Source organism: Callorhinus ursinus, unplaced genomic scaffold (genome assembly GCF_003265705.2).
Source record: "Callorhinus ursinus isolate GAN/ISIS: 27379988/994484 unplaced genomic scaffold, GSC_fseal_2.0 scaffold8, whole genome shotgun sequence".
Lineage (NCBI taxonomy): Eukaryota > Metazoa > Chordata > Mammalia > Carnivora > Otariidae > Callorhinus > Callorhinus ursinus.
The window spans coordinates 32,406,224-32,425,595 of NW_027397070.1; the positions used below are offsets into that span (position 1 = coordinate 32,406,224).

Below are 19,372 nucleotides of genomic sequence, written 5' to 3' on the forward strand. Positions count from 1 at the left end.
AGCATGTGACTCTTGATCTCAGGGTTGTGAGTTCAAACCCCAAGCTGGGCAGAGCTTACTTAAAAAAAAAAATCACAATGGTATAGCTAATAGCCCTTTAAAAGAATAGACACTGATGCTAAAGAAACCTAAATTTGAACAGCTAAGCCACTAAAACTATAGATGCCCTAACATCAAATAAATCTAAAACTGTATAACCAGATACACCTGGTTCTTCAGCTATTATGAGGCAGTTGACTTTTATACATATTCTATATAGGATTGATAATCTAGGCTCAACAGTGGGGGCACTGTGACTGCACTGTAGAAATACAATTAGCCTCTGGGGGGTGAGGGGGAAAGCTGGTACATTTTACTTTGGTAAGACTACAGGGACACCTGGGTGGCTCAGTTAAACATCTGCCTTATGCTCAGGTCATGAATCAAGTCCCACATCAGGCTCCTTGCTCATTGGGGAGCCTGCTTCTCCCTCTGCCTGCTGCTCTGCCTACTTGTGCGCTCTCTCTCGCTCAGAAATAAAATCTTTAAAAAAAAAAAAAAGACTACAAATTCATTTTCAGAAAAGATACAATACCGGGGCACCTGCGTGGCTCAGTCGGTTAAGCATCTGCTTTCAGCTCAGGTCATGATCTTGGGGTCCTGGGATCAAGCCCTGTATCTAGCTCACTTTGAACAGGGACCCTGCTTCTCCCTTCCTGCTTGTGCTCTCTCTCACTATCCTCTATAAATCTTAAAAAAAAAAAAAAAAAAAATTTCCAGTACCTTATTACTGTAAACCTTCTTGGTATTGGTACCTAAAAAGAGAAAACATGTTTTAAAGAACAAAGTTTTGGTTCAGAGATTACAAATAATAAAAATATATTTAGAATATTAAAGCACTTATCTGATAAGCCTATCCATTTGCTTCTATTTCCATCATTCATAAAGGGACCTGAAAAATAAATGACAGAAATCAAGCTGTAGGTCAATATGTTTTACACTTCAAATTAAGATTAAGAATTAACATTTTCTTCTCATTTTGTAAAAACACCCACTTATCCAGATGCTATTAAGAAACTAGAGAAAATCCACAAATGAAAACCAAATCTTAATGTAGAACACTCAGATATTTCTTATTGAATTCCTGACCTTTGGAAATGGAACCCAGACTTGATCTCTCTTTTTACTTTCCCGTGCTCTACCATTACCCATATTGTATTTGCAATGCCTAGATTATGATGTGGTTTTTCCTAAGAACTTGTACCACCTGCCAAAGAAAGCTTTTTAAAATGATTGTCAGATTTCTCCCTCAGTCCTTTATGTGTTTCCCATAAAAGTTGTCAAACTATTTTCTTTCTAAAAAGGGAACTCCAAAACATGAAGTGTGTATGAGTGCAGCTATTCTTAATCCCAACCAAGTAAAGCCTTTGTTCTATCACTGTCATGTGTATGCATGTTATGGTGTTCACTGTAATAAATTAAGAGTACCCCCCGCCCCACCCATGGAAGTTGTGTGAGAAATATCTTTGTATCTCCACTGGGTGTGAGCAGCTACAGGCATTCACATGCTTAAAGGTACAAATTTTTAAAAAATGAAAGTTAACTAGAAGGTAAGGCATACTATTTAAAAACACAGAGGGGAGCTTAGGCGGCTGAGTTAAGCAACAACTCTTGATTTCAGCTCAGGTCATGATCCTCTGGGTCTTGAGATTAAGTCCTGCACTGGGCTCCCTGCTGAGGGTGGAGCTTGTTTAAGATCCTCTTTCTCCCTCTGCCCCCCTCTCTCTCAAACACTGGGTCACAACTGTATTCATTGTGGGCTTCTAACGATGAACATGGTTTATGATTTGGGACAGCTCTGGAAATCCCAAATTCAGAAAATATATAAACTCTGGGGGATTGGTTTTTTTTAATAGAAGCACTATTGTAATAGTTTTCTTAATAAAAGAAGGGCTTCTCTGCTGCCACTAATCACAACAGCTTTAGAATAAGAAAATTAACATCCTAATTAAAACCAGGATAGCAGTTTAAAGCCCATGTCAGTTTCAAACGAGCTTTGTCATATAATAGTGTCACCTTGGGTAAGTTAATTTCCTCATCTATAGAGTAAGGATTATGTACCATTTAAAATGGCATCAAAAACAGGAATACTTAGGTAGAAATTTAAATTTGTGTAAGACCTCATGTTGAAAATTACAAAATACTGGTGATAACAACAATGAACTACATAAACTTATTAGAAGACTCAGTATTGTCAATTCTCCCTAACCTGATCTCTAGATACGATGTAAAACCCAGTTTGCAAGAGGCTCTTTTTTGGGGGGGTGGGAGGGAAAGTAGGAAATCAACAAGCTGTTTCTAAATTTATACAGGAAAAGGAATTAGAATAGCCCAAACAATTTTGAATAAGAAGACAAGGCCCACACCACCTGGTCTGAACACTTACTATAAAGTTCATGTAATAGACATTAATGGAACAGAGGAAGTCTAAAAAGAGACTCACAAAAATGATCAATTAACAAAAGTGAAAAGGTCAATCAATGTAGAAGGATAGTGCTTTTTCACAAATGGTGCCGGGACAACTGGACATCCACATGCAAAAACAAACACCAAAAACCAAATCATAAGTTGTACCAAATACCTAAGTCAAACTAATCATACACCAACATGTACGTGAACTAGAACTTTCTAGGAAGAAAACAGAAGATCTCTGAGACTGGTTTAAAAAAGGGTTCTCAGATACCAAACCAAAAACATGATACATAAATAATAATTTCAACAAAACTGAAAGCTGCTGCTCTCCTAAAAACAATGAAAAAAACAAAGACAAACTATAAGGGGAAAACATCTGCAAATCACCTGACACAAGACGTGTCCAGAATGTATAAAGAACTCTCAAAATTCCAATAAGAAAACTTAACAACCCAAAAATGGGCAAATGTTGGGGCACCTGGGTGGCTCAAAGTGTCTCACTCTTGATTTCCGCTCAGGTCATGATCTTGCGATTGTGAGATTGAGCCCTCTGTGGGCTCCAGCGCTTAAGATTCTCCCTCTCCCTCTTAAAACAAAATAATAAAAATGGACAAATATTTGAACAGACAATTCAAATAAAACTAAGTATCTTCTTAAACTACACCACCCCTTTCAAGAGGTAACCACCATATTTCTATGTATCCTCCATAAACACTCAACTCTCTTATTTTTTTTTTTTTTTAAAGATTTTACTTATTTATTTTACAGAGAGTGAGAGCACAAGCCGGGGGAGCAGTAAAAGCAGAGGGAGAAGCAGGCTCCTGATGCGGGGCTCATTCCCAGGATCCTGGGATCATGACCTGAGCCGAAGGCAGATGCTTAACCATCTGAGCCACCCAGGCGCCCCAAACACCCAAGTCTTTTTAAAAGTAAAAGCCGGTATACTGTGGTTAATACATAAATGTTGTTGAAGAGCAAGTGTCCTTACACATCTTGAGTTTGTGTCTGAAGTGTATGATTTGAACTTTGATTTTCATTACATGGAAACACAATTTTAGGAAGATTCATTTATAAATAGGGAGTTCAACTAATAATCCATATGGGAAAGGGAATTACTAAAAACTTTTAACCAGGAAAAGCCAACAAGGCTTCAAGACCAATGTATGCTAAGAGGATTCTTAAGACATCACCAAGAACAGGCGCTTGGATGGCTCAGTCGGCTAAGTGTCCCACTCTTGGTCTCAGCTCAGGTCATGATCTCATGGTCGTGGAGTGGAGCCCCAGGGCTCTGTGCTCAGGGCATAGAGTCTGCTTCAGATTCTTTCTCCCTCTCCAACAAATAAAATCTTAAAAAAAAAAAAAGCATCAAGGAAATACTAATAATTTAGAGAAAGTGAAATGGTATACAAGAACTGGAGGTATAAAGACAATAGCCTATCACCTTTAGTAGACTGGCTGGTTTGAGTCAGTAGCAACCAAGTGGTAACAAGATTGAATACAAACATTTGGATGCCTATAATGTATTATATTGCCAGGAAGGATTAAATATAAACAAGTTAAATGAGATACATTCTTTACCCAGTGGGGAAAACATTTAAAAATCATTAGCAAGGTACAGGTTTCCCCTGCCATCCAGAAAAGCAGAAGTAGAAGGTTCCTATGAAACCTTTCATAAGCCAAAATGGCATAAAGTGAAGAAATTACAATTTATATTGAAAAACTTTTGAGCATTCCCAAACCCCCAAAATAACCTTTCTTAATCCTTTCTGATACTTTAGCATGCATCTTGCTAAAAGATGCACAAAATATATGGAGATAAAAGGCAGAAGCTCACAGACACATTCAAAGGTATGGCAGCTTGATGCTGAGTGTAGTTGTCAGGGAAGGAGCCTTGCACTGCCACTCTCCCTGTCAGGGTACATGCTAACAGCTTGCTGCAAAACACACTGAACAATTTTTGCTTTTTGCCTTTTTTTGGTAAAAGTGAAAATCTTCTTCAGGCTTCTTCTGGTAGCACTAACAAGTACCAATGTAGGTCTTTTGGTAAAAAAGAAGTACGGGGCACCTGGGTGGCTCAACTGGTTAAGGGTCTGCCCTTGGCTCAGGTCATGATACCAGGGTCCTGAGACCAGTGCAGGGAGCCCAATTCTCCCTCTCCCAGCCCCTCAGCTCGGGCTCAATAAGCTCTTAAAAAAAAAAAAAGTGGCATGATATGAACTTTTGTGGGGTTTGTTTTTTAAAGATTTTATTTTTGGGGGCACCTGCATGGCTCATTCGTTAAGTGTCTGCACCTTCTGCTCAGGTCATGATCCCAGGGTCCTGGGATCAAGCCCTGCATCGGGCTCCCTGCTCAGCGGGAAGCCTGCTTCTCCCTCTCCCACTCCCCCTGCTTGTGTTCCCTCTCCTGCTGTGTCTGTCAAATAAATAAATAAAGTCTTTAAAAAAGAAAAAAAAAAAGATTTTATTTTTAAGTAATCTCTACACCCAATGTGGGGCTCGAACTTACAACCGTGAGATCAAGAGATGCATGTTCTACCAACTGAGACAGGCAGGTGCCCCATGTGTGCATGGTTTTAGTATGAATACATGTGTGTAATACACACACACACACTGAACTTCCATTATGTACTTTGGGAAGGGGGAGGAAGATAAATTCTGATAAACAAGGAAGGGAATCTAGGACAGTTTCCTAGAGATCTGGTGGATGAGATCTCCAATCAGTGAATTTAGGAGAAAAACTATAGATGTCAGTAATTAGCAGAAAAAAAGTTCTGAGATGCGAATAATTGAAACAAAGTAAAAAGGCTAATCTACATAAGACTATGAGGAAGAGAATCTAGATGATGGGGAATGCATAACGGTTTTTCCATCCGATTCAAAGAACTAAGAATTCTCCACAGATCTGAATTTACAGGGTCTGAAGTGAGGCCCAGGATTTGGATTTTGAACAAATATCTGGTGTGATGCGCTTGTGAATACACTAAAATTTGAGAATCACTGATTTGGATTTAGTAAAAGGAGAACATAACAGAGACAGTTAAAGGGTTTCAAGAGATGAGATTTCTGTTATAAAGCAAAATGGAGAATGAAGCTGTAGGGCATGATGGTTATTGATGAAAATGTTTTTTCCCTGAATTTTAAAGAAACACAGGTCTTAGAAATAGGAACACATACCTAGACAATGAAAAGGGAAGTTTCTGGCAGAAACTTTATAGTAGATGGTTTCAAATATCTCATGATTCGGTATCAGTCTCCTGAACATTTCCAACATGAGGGTGGACAAAATGCATAAATGCACAGGGATTAAACAGCATCTTTCTTATTGTACTGACAGGTCAAGAAAGAGAAACAAAGCTCTGACTTAAGGAAGATCAAGTCAATTTGGTCAAACAACAATTGTATAGAACTTGGTTCCACACTGCAAAAGAACCTTAATATAAGATTCCCCTACCAGCAATATATGAGGGGATTCCGGTTTACACTGAAAGTATGTTCCACTAACACATTCTATTAACACCTAATTAGAAGTTCATTTCACAGGAGAAAAAAGTAACAGACAGAGGTACCTGGCTGCCTCAGTTGGAGGAGCATGTAACTTTCGATCTCAGGGTCCTGAGTTCCAGCCCCAGACTGGGTGTAGATTACTTAATTAAAAAACAACAAAACAGATAATTAGTCCTGTATAACTAAATGTTCTATTTACTATTTCAGCTGCAAAAAAAATTCTTAAAATCATTTTACTGCAAACTCTTCCTCCAAAGATACTCAATATTCACAATGTAGCCAATTTCTATTTGAATCACCATTGACCTTTCACCTGTCCCTACTGAAAAAGGAGTAAATGTGTGGTTGAATGGAAGTTTTTCGGTATTTCTAGAAGAAAAGTCTACTAGAAATGAACATAGATCCTTCCTTCGCAGGCAATATAATGATTCATTCACTAACTGAAATACATTTGACATGGAAAGCCTAAAGGCAAGCCACAAAATTGGAAAGTCATGCACTAATTATTTCTAACAAAAAGTTTCTTTTCCTTCCTGGCAACCCTCTCTTCCAGGATATAAAGCCAAATGAAGCTGACAAATGACTTCATTTGTAAACACAATATGCCATCTTCTCATCCCCACCCCATCTAGATATCTGGACATCTTCCAAACTGAAATTCAGGAGAGATGCTTTAAACATGAAACTCAGGTTCATCTACTCTAAATCCATTCTTTCCCCTAAATGGAAATCTGACAAAACAGGAAGTGTTTGGCAGCATATAGGAGGAAGTTCTGCAGCTTATGTATTTACTGGTTAACAAACTATTTTTTGTGGCTGTGTAATAAAATGCAGAACTTCACATATAAGAGAAAAACAAAAAATTTGCCTTGGTTACCAAGGTTCCCTTGGCAATTTAAAAATCTTAAGGACAATTATCACACAGTACACTGAGGAATAAGAAACGAGAAGATGGCTTTTATTTCTGTTCTATTCTTTCAAATCCACCCCCCAATCCTGTCTGACCAAGATCTAAGCCACCAAAATTATACAAACACTGGAGGCAATTTTAGGACTACACATAAAAACTAAGAAACACAAATATTAAAAGGAAAAAAATAAGATTTTTGGTTTGGTTTGAGGGAATCAACTTGGGAGAAAAGATTTTGTTTATGCTTCCACAGGACTGGGTAGCCCCAAATACAAATAAATATAAATCCATAAGTGGGCCATTAGGATGAGCAGACTCAGTAACACACCATGAAACATACCATAAGCCACTGAAAAGAAAAAAAGAAAATGAATCCCCCTCCATGACTTCTTTCAGCTGCTCCCTCCATCCTCCCCCAACCCCCACAGCCCAATTCCATTGCTGTTGAAACTAGAAGTATTTCCAGGTAAAAATTCTACCTTGTTCTATCTTACCTTTTAAGCTATCACACTTATGAGTATAGCAGTATATCAAAATGCCCTGTAAATGTTAGACTAACAAATGATATAAAAGGCATTATTATCTAGTCCATTTTTCCCACCCAAAAAGCAGGCCGAGGTCCACAGTAAGTCATGAAATCAATTGTCAGTCATAACAGGCTTTAAAAAAAAAAAAAAGTGAACTACCAGAGAAAATACTGGAGAACACTGTACTTTCATTTGTTGTGTGTGGTCACTACACACACATACACAAAATAGAAACTTCACTATAATGAAATTAGTAATCTTCCTTAGCTATTATTTCAAAAGCTACCTGTCTTACCAAACAGTGAAAGCAATTAGAATGCCTATTAACTAAAACAATGAGGTAGGTAGGACATTAAAACTTCTGTCAGGATTTGATCCTATGTGATAGGAATCTCATGGGATAGGAATAGCAGCAACTTCCTTAAGTGATAAAATTATTGGGTCAATACCTGATACATCTGATTCAGATTCTCACAGGCTGTTAAAAATCAGTTAACCTTTCAGGGACATACAGATATTAGAAGCATGCTCGGTAATTCTTATTTGAAAAATATGGTGCTGGACTGGAACTATCAAGTATATTAAGAGCTGTTAAGTATCTAGCCCCGTGCTCTTTATCTATAAAAGCAGATATTCAAGCAGAGTAATGTATCCCAGGTCACAACCAAGGAGAACAGGCTTATGATTAGAACACAGAACATATGGTTTTCAAATCCAGTGTTCCTATGTTAAGATGCTTATTCAATCCAACATCCCACTGAATTATTGTAGAAATTGAGAATTTTTGAGCTAAGAGTACATACTTGCCACTTTAGTTTTATGAATGCCTAACATGAGCCTGATATTTTAACTTATCCCATTTCCCACCATTCCCATTTCTTCTAAATCTAGAGGTCAAGACCCTCTCAACATTTCAGTAACTGAGGATCAAGTAAGTGCCCTCATGAAATATCTCACCCAGTTCCTCTTCTGATTACCTCTACTTTTCATACCTAGAGGCATTATGGTGGTAAGAAAACTGTTACTTGTAAAGTGAGATTACTGATTGAGCCAGGTGGCTTATATGTTGTCATTGGCAGCAGATGTATTCTAAGTCCTGGCCAAACTTTTCACAAATTTGGACTACTGTTGATAAGGAAGATTGGTGGGCGGGTGGATCTGTGAAAAATCAGTTACTTAAAAAAACAAAACCAAACCAAACCTGCAATACCTCTGGTGGTTAATTAGATATACCACCTTTTAAAAAACAGCACGAAAACATTCTAATGAAAACCCTTGACCTGTGGACAGTCCCCCTAGTGCTCTACTCCCTATATGTTCCTGAATCTGACTTAATTCTAAAACCTCAAGTGAGTCATTTTAAGTAACTGATCAGGCAAGATGTTCCTAGTGTACAAACACTGACAAAGCATATTTTTACTGACATGCATTTGTCTATTAAATATCACCTTTTAGATTGCTATACATTTTATAAGCTTTCACTCCACAAGTGAGTACGTGCCAAGGTTTAAGACAGATTCTAAACTTACGAAGGTGTGTAAGGTACAGTTCTCTGTCTATAAGGATGTCTGAATTTAGTGAAGGGATATCTAAGTGAATAAAAAGCTACAAAGTAAGATAGAAAGTGACAGGAAATCATGTTAAGAGGAAATAAATATGAAATTCATATGGACAGATGACCTACAGCTGTAGAGGTTATCAATAAAAGTTTCACTTAAAAAGCAGTGTTTGACTATGTGGTGATAGAGGAACATTCTAGATTGTAGGAAAAGTGAAAAAAACAAAGGCCAGGGAAAACACAGAGTTTGTATAGGGGAGCCATGACAGTTTTAGTGTGACTGCAAATTAGTTTGGAGAGAGAGGTCTAGATTGCTAGGTCTAGACTGGGAGGTCTAGAATGGGAAGCAGAGTCTAGAAGCTTTATTTCTGTATATAAATATAACATATTCTTTTAAAAGCTGCCAGAGTGACAGTATGTAACAGCCTTAGACACACTAACAGCACTTAATATCTGATCACTTCCTAAACACTTGGCATCATTCTAAACACTTTACATGTACTAACTCATTTAATACTAATTCCAACATCGTCAGAGCAGTTCTACATATATTATCCCCGTTTTACAGATGGGGCAGAGAATTTAAGAAATTTGTTGTAAACCACCCTTCTCACAAGAAGCCTGGCCACACCTACACATTCTAAAGCTGGAAGTATCTTCTTTGCTATCCCTGAACTATTTTCAAAAGCTATCATTCTAATGGCACAGAGAAGACCTAAATCCTCTAAGTAGCTCCAATCACTTAATCTTTGAAAAGTAAAAGGTACCAAAGTTAAGGGATTAATAAAAGGAAAGCAATGGAAACACACAAATAACCACATTCTCACTGCAAACTAAAAATGCTGAAAATGTTGTAATGCATAAATGTTTCTGAACGTATTAGTTACTTTTCCCTCAATCCGTAAATAGATTGTTTTGTAACTCACAGCCAGCACTATGATGGGAAAAATTTTTATTTATTTTTTATTTTTATTATTTTTTTAAGATTTTATTTGAGAGAGAGAATGAGAGAGAGAGAGAGAGAGCGCGCGCACATGAGAGGGGGGAGGGTCAGAGGGAGAAGCAGACTCCCCGCCGAGCAGGGAGCCCGATGCGGGACTCAATCCCAGGACTCCAGGATCATGACCTGAGCCGAAGGCAGTCGCTTAACCAACTGAGCCACCCAGGCGCCCTGGGAAAAATTTTTAAATGCTTAAATGAGATCAAAGACAATTTTGATATATGTAACAAAGTGGCTCAAATTTCACAAGCTCATATCCCAAATGGGTTAGGTTTTATAAAAATGGATTAAAAAGGCAAATCAAAAAGAAAAAGGGAACAAAATTAATACTGTGATTGATAAACTGATATTTAAAAAGCTTTTTTTCTAAAACAAAATCATAACTCTTCCCTTGCTAAAGAGCAGAAAACATAAGATTTTCTAAAGCCCTAAGAAAGAAGGGACCGAGAGAGTAACTCGTAAAAGTAAGCTCTTCTTCTTGAAGAATACTCAAAAATTAGCCTAATCCATGTTTTATTTCTATTTGTTTTTTAAAAATATTTCTAATTGTTAAAGCCCTTCCTTATCAGTATAAGCGATAAAAGTAGTTTCCAAAAACAAGACAATTAACATTTTTACTTAGAATTTAGATATTTAAAGACTCTTAGCTAAACATTCATGTTCCACACACATCTGTTACCTCTCTGTATTTTGTTAAAAAAAAATTAAAACACACAAAATTTAGTCCACTGAGAAAGGGGAAGATATTTCACCCCACATATCTGAACACTTTAAAAGCATACGTATATTTTGTAAGATGTTATCTTAAAACTGTATTTTTTTAAATAACAAAGAACGGACTTCTCCTCTTTAGTTTGAGAATCATCTGGCTTCCCTGCACTTATTTTACTTACTAATCCACTTTAACTTTTCAATTTAAGTTGTACTTTATTTTTCTTTTAGTTTATTTATTAAGTAATCTCTAAACCCAATGTGGCGCTCAAACTCACCATCCTGAGATCGAGTCACATGCTCTTCTGATTGAAGAAGCCAGGTTGTACTCTATAAAGATCAGAAATAAGAAAGCCTTGATAAAAACACTAAAATCTAATGCAAGGATGGAATTAGAATTCAAAATACAGAAAACAGTGTAAGGTAGAGCACTTGCCTTGTCCCAATTAGGGACCTCAAAGGCACTTTGATAAAGAATAAATGCTTACCAGGTATTTCAAGCTCTAACTAGCATGTTTAAAACTGATTTCATTTTCCTTACTAATCAGTGGCCTTTCCTGACCTCCCAAATGTGTTAAATGTATGAACTACTCCCCCCTCTAAAATCTAGAGTGTTTTGTTTTCTTCTTTACCTCTGTAATCAAGTAGAAATCACATGCTGCCAACTTTTTTTCCCTCCCCCCTACAATCTCTTGCTCACCTATTCCTTCCTCTTTCTCCACTTTAGTTTCAAGCATGCTAATGCGCTGCAACAGTATCTTTATTTATTTTTTTAAGATTTAGAGAGAGGGCACTAGCAGGAGGGAGAAGGGGAGAGAAACCCAAGCAGACTCCACAGAGCCCACCGCAGGGCTCAGAACACTTAGCAGGGCTCAGAACACTTCACGGAACACTTAATCAACTGCAGTGCCCCCACTGCAACAGTATCTTAACTGTCTACCTCTAATTCCTGTGTCATTTCTTCAGTCACACTGGACACTGTTTCCAAATGATTTTCCAGCAGCACATCTTGGGTACATTGTACCTCTCTGTGTCTATTCAGAAACCCTCAAGAAAAATAACTAAAATTAAAAAGGAAGACTGTATGGAAACATATCTGCAGCAAATTACTACTAAATATATAACAAACTCAAAGAATTAAGAAATAAAGTATCAAGACTGCTACATAAATGGACAGAGATCTTGAAGACAGAACTTGTCTATTACTATGAATCAATAAGTGAAATTACAGAAAAAGGTCCCACTTCACTAGTTAACAACAAAAATACTACAAAGGAGAGCTCAACATATTTTGCACCTATTAAATTAACAAAAATGATTATAATTATAGGCTACCCAATGCTGACAGCTAAACTTAGGGAGGGACAATAATCCTAAAAGAACGGTCCAAAAGACAGAAGATATTGTACGCACATAGATGGTAATTATAACACAATACTGAAAAACCAGAAACCCAAAAGGTCAAGCAACAGAAGAATGAAGTTGAAACAATTTGATGAAGTATCTTCAGACATTAAAATTTTAACAGGGACTGTGTGGTCACATTGAATGCTTATTACAATATTAAAGAAACAAATAAAAATAAAAGTTCATCTAATTATAAAGTAAAAATATGCATATGAACAAGGAAGAAGGAAATTTTAAAAATCTGATATTAGAGTGAGATTAAAAGTGATTTTTGTTTACTTCCATTATGATTTGTAAAATTTGAGATAGAACAAAAATAATTTTCATTTCCTGCTCAATCCCAGCTTTCAAGGCCCTCTCAAGGTTCCCAAACCTATAGAGAGGACAAGCACCCCATGTAATTCCTGATGTGCAGCTAATTCTAGAAATGCTGACAAACTGGCCTCACACAATTTTCCCCTTATAATCTTTAGTCACTCATCTCCAAACTGGTTTATTTACTACCCCAAACATAGCTTTCTTCATATAACTGAATTCTTGATCACAACTTTCCATGCACTAAGAAAATCTAAGATCTTCCCTTCTTCTAATTTTACAAATTATATCTCACTAACCTTGAAAACCCTTCAATGATCACTAAGTAAATTTCTTTTTGTTCTGCATTATAAAACAATGTGGCTTGGGGCGCCTGGGTGGCTCAGTCGGTTAAGTGTCTGACTCTTATTTTGGTTCAGGTCATGATCTCAGGGTTGTGAGATAGAACCCTATATCGGGCTCTGTGCTGGGGATGGAACCTGCTTGCCTGCTTAAGATTCTCTCTCTTCCTCTGCCTCTAATCCTCCCTCTTAAAAAAAACCCAAACAAAAAAAAACCCCAGAACTACAATTTGGCTTTTAAAAAAACAATTAGATCCGATTGTATACTGAACTTTGACAAATCTATTATACTCGTAAGCCATGATTTACATCTTTAAAAACTTACCTAAATTGAATCTTTTGAAATAACTATATTAACTTTCCATGTTTAATTATGTTTTCTTTTATTAACAATAAGCTCCTTGAGCACAGATCCTTGCCATGTAGAAACATCACCAGATACCTAGATCAGCTTGAATCCAAATCCTAAAATATGACATCACTCTAGTTTGAATTATATGTGGAAAAACCCCAGTCATCTATGCCTCCATGTGGCCATAAAAATCAGCAGTGACACCTAATAGGGCAAAAAGACTATACAGGGATTGCAAAGATTGCTTTGTTAACAAATAAGCAAATTATGTAACTTTCCAAAAAAATAACGAAACTATTAGGAGAGCAGGTACATTCAACACAGGATTCTGTTCTATTTCTCAACACAGACATTTACAGAAACTGTACGGTGGAACAAATTCGATCATTTTTCAAGATACATGTGTACGTGACATACATACATAAAACAGCAACAGCCAATCTTAATTACTAAATAAAAGGTAAAGTAAAACTACATACCAGAAATACAATTTTCGATAGCAGATCCAGGTCTTTTAAAACTGGAACATATTCCTTCATTTTCCCACAAAATGAGGTTTATTCTAAAAGACAAAGACTTCCTTTAGTTTTGAGTATGCCACAGTCCTCAGAACATAGACTATTTTATAATCTCCTTAAAAAACAAAGAAACAAAAACTTCACTTCTAAACACTTTTACTGATGAAATCCCTATATGTCAACTATTTTTAACACGGGCTCAAAAAAAAAAAAAAATCAGGAAAATGTTCAATGTTCCGTGATTAAAAATCCAGAAATGGGAACCACATGAATGAATAAACTAATCCATAGGAATGTTCTAATTTTGAGATTTCAGTGTAAACTACTACCTTAAGAAACTAATTACATAGCTTCACTTGAAGCCTTGACCAAACAAATAAAGCATTCTGCTTTCAAAACAGCTTTTCATCATTGAAACACCATTAAAAATTTTGGTGATTTTGATTTTGTAGGGAACATTATTCTATTAGTTTGGGCTCATTGAAATAAGTTACGAAAAACAAATATGTTATAATGAATTTTCTCTCACTAATACCTAAAAGATGGTCTAATGACTGTTCAGTTAATATTCACCTACAGTCACCTTCCATTAATATATCTAAAGTCCTCAAGAATTCTCAATGGACTCTCTAAATCTATATTACATTAGCAATTACAGATCAATTCAATATTAAAACAAGTATTTGGATCATTATAAGAATTTTGAAGGCTAAGATAGCATCATCTGTGGAATACTACAAGTTCTTAGAAAAGTATTACTGTTAAAGAAAACATTAAGTTGGTTTATTTCACATATTTTACAAGAGTGCACACAGGTTCATAACAAACACTGACAAAGCACCTACCATGTATCAGGTAGGGAAACATAACAGTGATAAAAACCTCAGTTGCTGCCCTCTGGGAGTGGAGTCTCAAATAAAGAGCCTAACAACTGCAAAAGAAACGTGATGAGAGACAATATAAAGAGTACTATGACGGTACAAAAGCACCATGAGAATGCACATAAGGATAGAAAACTTCAAGGAAAGCTACGAGGAAACATAAACTCACTAACTATACCATAAAAACAGTATTTGTTTTCAGTATCCTCTAAATGTCACTTCTGTGTAGCAAAATACTCCACTGTACAAATACCTAACTAGAGTCAAAAATGTATTAAATTTAAGGAATCACTTGTAAGGTCCAATAAAAATTCTCAGAATTATTTTACTGTATGTGTGACTTAAAAACTATAGTTCTACTTGAATAAAGAGACCCAGGAGAGAAAACTAAAAAATAAAGCAAAAGAAAAAAACAGAAAAAATAGGGGGGAAAAGGAAAAAGGACAGCCAAAAATATAAGTGCAGTAAGAACAAAGCTTTCTGATGGACAACTGTACAAAGACTAAAGCCTTAAATGTATAATCCTTTTGGCCTTATATTTCCATTTCTAGGAACTTATTCCAAATAATCAGGAACGTACAGAATGCCTAGGTATTTCAGCCACAGACGACAGTTCTCAGGCAAAATCTTTTGTGAAACATGCACAAACATACCAAACATTAGATTGCTATTACAGAAAAATTAAAGTATCAGATTATATAAAGTATGGTACATCCATCCTACAGAACACTATGCAACCATGAAAAATGCTCTATGGGCAAAATGTTTCCCATGTTCCCAGTACTCTCCATAAAGAAGAAAACATGAGTGACAAAATGAGCACAGCTAGAATGACCTTTATCTTATAAAAACAAAGCTGATGAAAATGGGAAACCCCTCTGCATTATATGTAACTACAGTATAAACTGTAATTACCTTTTGGTAGAAGGAATACAAGAGATTTTTGTTTTCTTTTTTTGGCTTTTTAGTAATTTCCCAATGCCCACTGACATGCGTTATTTGGATCAGAGAGTAACTTTTAAGATGGGTGATGAAATTATAGGTGATTATCCCCTGGACAGTTCAGCAGTATTGTATTGTTTTTACTATTTTATTAAGAAAAAATAAATCACTTCTCTTTTAAACTTTTACTGACACATCTTTTCTACACACCAAAATTTTTCAGTAAGGAAGAAAGAAACCATGAAAATGTTCATATTATTCTGTGATAAAAATATTAAATATTTAAAAATTCAGAAATAGTAACTACATGAATGGATAAATTCATAAGAATGTGCTAAATTTGAGATTTCATTCTACAAGATCACATCAGGAAGCTAATTATACAGATTCATTTGAACCCCTGGCCAAACTAAGCTTCTTTCAATAACTGTTCTTCCATTTGCGCTATTTATGGCTCTATTGGTACACAGCACTGGTCCATAAAAACTTTTCCAGTCTACCCAATTCTAAAGATTTTTACAGAAATAACTCACCTCAGTAATACTTAGGATATGTCACTGAAAGTCTTGTTTTCTTCAGACCAACTGCCAAAAAAACCCCAAGAAGTTATTAAATTACATAATCGTTTTTAGTCTGGAGACCCATCAATACAGCAATAGGATTCAAAAGACAAGTATTAGGAACATAATTTTAAGCAGCTATCCAGACCAGTGTGCCTAGGTCACTCAAAAATACCTACATTCCACTTTCTTAAGTAATTTTGAGAAAAATCACTACCATGAAAGAAAATTTCAGTTAGGTATTATTCTTTTTGAGTAAATTTAGTCAACGTGGATTTTCGACGATATTTCACATTTTTTTATTTCATTCTTTAAAACAACTTGCCAATTCAAATTCCATTTCCACCATTTCAAATGTTGGGTTTTTTTTTTTTTTTTTTGACAGAGCACAAAGATTCTGCTAAAGTAACAAAATCAATGGCTGCCCCGAACAAAGTTCCTATCGGGGAGGTCCTCTTATTTAAGGCATTTTCAGTCCCTACAAAACCACTACTATTTCCTTGCAGAGTAGCATCAGCCCCGTGCGGAAAGGCACAGCCCCCTATCTAAGGTTAGAGTAGCAGAGTCTGGGCTGGCCAGTGAACTCCCCCACCCTGCAGCTTTCGGCAGGTTCCTCAACGCTTAATCGTGTTGAGGAGCACGCGGAAATCTCTCTCCCCACGCAGATGGGTCTAAGCACCTTGCCTTTCCCCGTGTTAATTAAGGAGGCGCCCACAGCGGGTGGCACTTGGCTGGACGATATGACAAGTTCCCGAAACGCACTTCTAAAGGGAAAAAGAACTGATCGGAGAGGAGACGCCACAAAATCTCTTGAGAGGCATGCAAAGGACCCGCCCAGAGAAAGAGACCCGCACATCCCCTCCACCCCTTTCTCTCTCGCGGCGGGAGAGGAAGCCTCGCCCCTTTCAACCCGCCCCTCCGCCCCCCCGCTCCCCACCCCGCCGCAGGGAGACCTTACTTTGCCATGGCCGCCGTGCGGCCCGTCCACTTCCGGTGCCGGTGCCGCTAAAGCTGCGCCATCCCCCAGTCACTCGGACAACCACAGCTTCCAACCGACCTTTTTGACAAGTCCGCGACTCCTCCGACCTTCACTAGGTGCTGTCCTGGAGTGAACGGCGGATAGGTGCCGCACTAAAATGAATCTATGGGATAAAGCCTCGGCTCTCCTCTCGCCAGAAACATAAAAATGCGATAGAGCTACGACCACCACCGCTCAGACAAAATGGCGCCGAGAAACGGGCTTAGCGCAGGCGCCTTGGAAAGACCCTGCCCCGCCCCCGTGCAAATCCTGGCTGCAGCTCCGGGTTCGGTTTCCATGGGACACTTCGCCGCCAATCCTCGTGCCGAACTGCTCTTCCTGACCCCCCAATTTACCAATCAGTGCTCAGTCAAGCACATCCGGAGTCGCCTCAACCAATCATTTTTCAGGACCTGATTACTCAATACCCGATTCTCCAGTAACGTTAGGCTTCGGAGACAGCCAATCATAAGTGGAAGATGTCCTACCTGCTGTTTTTCGCACCAATCCGTGAAGTTTCATAGCTACATCCAATGAGGACGGCAGGTAGCGAGCTCCAATCCGAAGCTCTTCGGCGTCATGAGCAGCCAATAGGAGTTCGTGTAGAAGCGAGTCTGCTCAACAGCTTGTTATTTGGTGGATTGTGGCAGTAAATCGGGCGAGTGGGGAACCGGGCGCAGGAACTGCTGCCGCGGCCGGGAGTGGTGCTGCCCGGACTGGGGCCCACGGGGGTCAGTGGGGCGGAGGACACGGCTGCTGACAGCGCGCACTTCACCCGCAGTTGGTAGGTGGGGAGAAGGGAAGTGGGGGATACTGAGTGGACGAAGCGGCAGTAGCAGCTCGTGCTGCTGCCCGGGGTCCCGGTGCAGTTGGAAGCTTCGGAGGTGGGGAGGGGGTGCTGGGCAAGCGGTGCGGCTAGCGCAGGCAAAGGGGCAAGTCGTGGAGCAGCGGCAGCAACTGCAGGAACCGCCGCCGCAGCCGCCTCCTCGGCGGCTTCCCCGGGAAAATGGCTGTGGGGCTGGCCGCGCCGCTAAGTTTGCTTCCGCGCGGTGAGGAGCGGGCTGCTTGGGGGAGCCGGTCCCCAACTCCGCGGCGCGTCCTCCCCTGTGGAGTCCGTGGCAGGACCCGAGGGGCCGGGGGCAGGTACCTCTCCGGGCTGTACAAAAAGTTGAGGCGGGCGCGGGGAGGAGGCGGTGGCTGCCGCTGTGCGGCTCCCCTCCCCTCCCACACCCTCTCCGGGCCACCTCCCCTCCTCCTCTCCGCCCCCCCCCAGCCCCCTCCCTCACGCGGGTCTCCCCACTCTCGCGCCTCCTGGCTAAAGGCCGCGGCCCCTGCCCCATCGGTGAAGAAGCGCTTCTCCTTTCTGACATGGTGCAGAGCGGAGGAAGGAGAGCAATGGCGCCGTGACACTCCGCTGCCGCCACCGCGGGCCCGGGGCGGGCCGAGGGGGCCGAGCGGCGGAGGCGGGGCGCGGGCCGAAGTCGGGGTATCTGGGGGGCGGCTGAGCGAAAGCTCGGCGACCCCGCCTGCGGGGGACCTGGGGAAGCCCAAACGGCGCCCTGCCCTTTTCCAGAGCTCTCGGTCCTGGGGCTCCGAGTTGAGCATTTCGGGTCAAAGTGGCGAGCAAGGCGGGGGCGCGGTGGGCCGCTGGCGAACTCCGGGGAGGAACGGGCTGCCCTTTGGCGCCCGAGGGGCTCTCGCTGCTTCCTCAGCTCCTGCGTCCTGGTTGCCCTCCGGGGGATCTTATCCCTTCGCTGGTGAGGGTTTAGCCTCTCCCCGCTGGCGTTTGTTTACTTTCTTTCCTTGGGTCGCTCCCCTCTGTTGACTGATTCTGTGCCTGTCTTTCCCCTCCCCATGGTTCTAGCGACGGAGAAGATAGCTCGTTGAGCTGGAACCCCACAGATCACCAATAAAAATGAAGGTAAGTGGAGTCAGCGCTGCTCTGAACCTCGTGCCCTGGACACTGCTTGTCGTGAGGCTGGTGCTGTGGAATGTCATATTTTTTTCCTACTCAAAATTGATTCCTCTACTAAGCAGCGCTTTCTGAAAATGAGGACGTGTTGAAAGGGTGAGAAATGATCATTGTGTCTAACGCAGTGAGTCCGGCCCCTCTCTGAAGCAGTTAGCACTTTGGAAAGGCTGGTGCAGCCTTTCCATTGTTGTCCATTGGGCTAGTATTTTTAACACTTCCTGTGTTGGCAGCAACCTTTGCAGAAGTAAAGCTTTTGTCCTGTTTTGGTTCTTTGGGGGATTTTTTGAAATTTTTTTTCTTCCTCAGTGCCAGTATGATTTTCTAAGGAAGGACTATGTGCATTGTGTAAGGGAGAGATCATTTCTTTTGCGAAAAATTCTGTAGCTAAAATATTTGAAGGTGAAC

At 39.6% G+C, this 19,372-nt stretch overlaps 1 protein-coding gene across 2 annotated transcripts in view; it reads left to right on the forward strand.

The window, feature by feature from the left end:
* The first annotated feature begins 17,618 nt into the window (after positions 1–17,618).
* The window catches only part of ARID4A (AT-rich interaction domain 4A), a 67,731-nt gene continuing 65,977 nt past the window's right edge, over positions 17,619–19,372 (forward strand). Inside the window, exons 1-2 of one of the 2 annotated variants that reach the window (XM_025869958.2) lie at positions 17,619–17,779; positions 18,860–18,916. In XM_025869958.2, coding sequence (XP_025725743.1) covers positions 18,911–18,916 — 6 coding nt within the window. In that variant the 5' untranslated portion in view covers positions 17,619–17,779; positions 18,860–18,910. The remainder of the gene's footprint in view (positions 17,780–18,859; positions 18,917–19,372) is intronic. The other variant, XM_025869960.2, reaches the window with a different exon arrangement.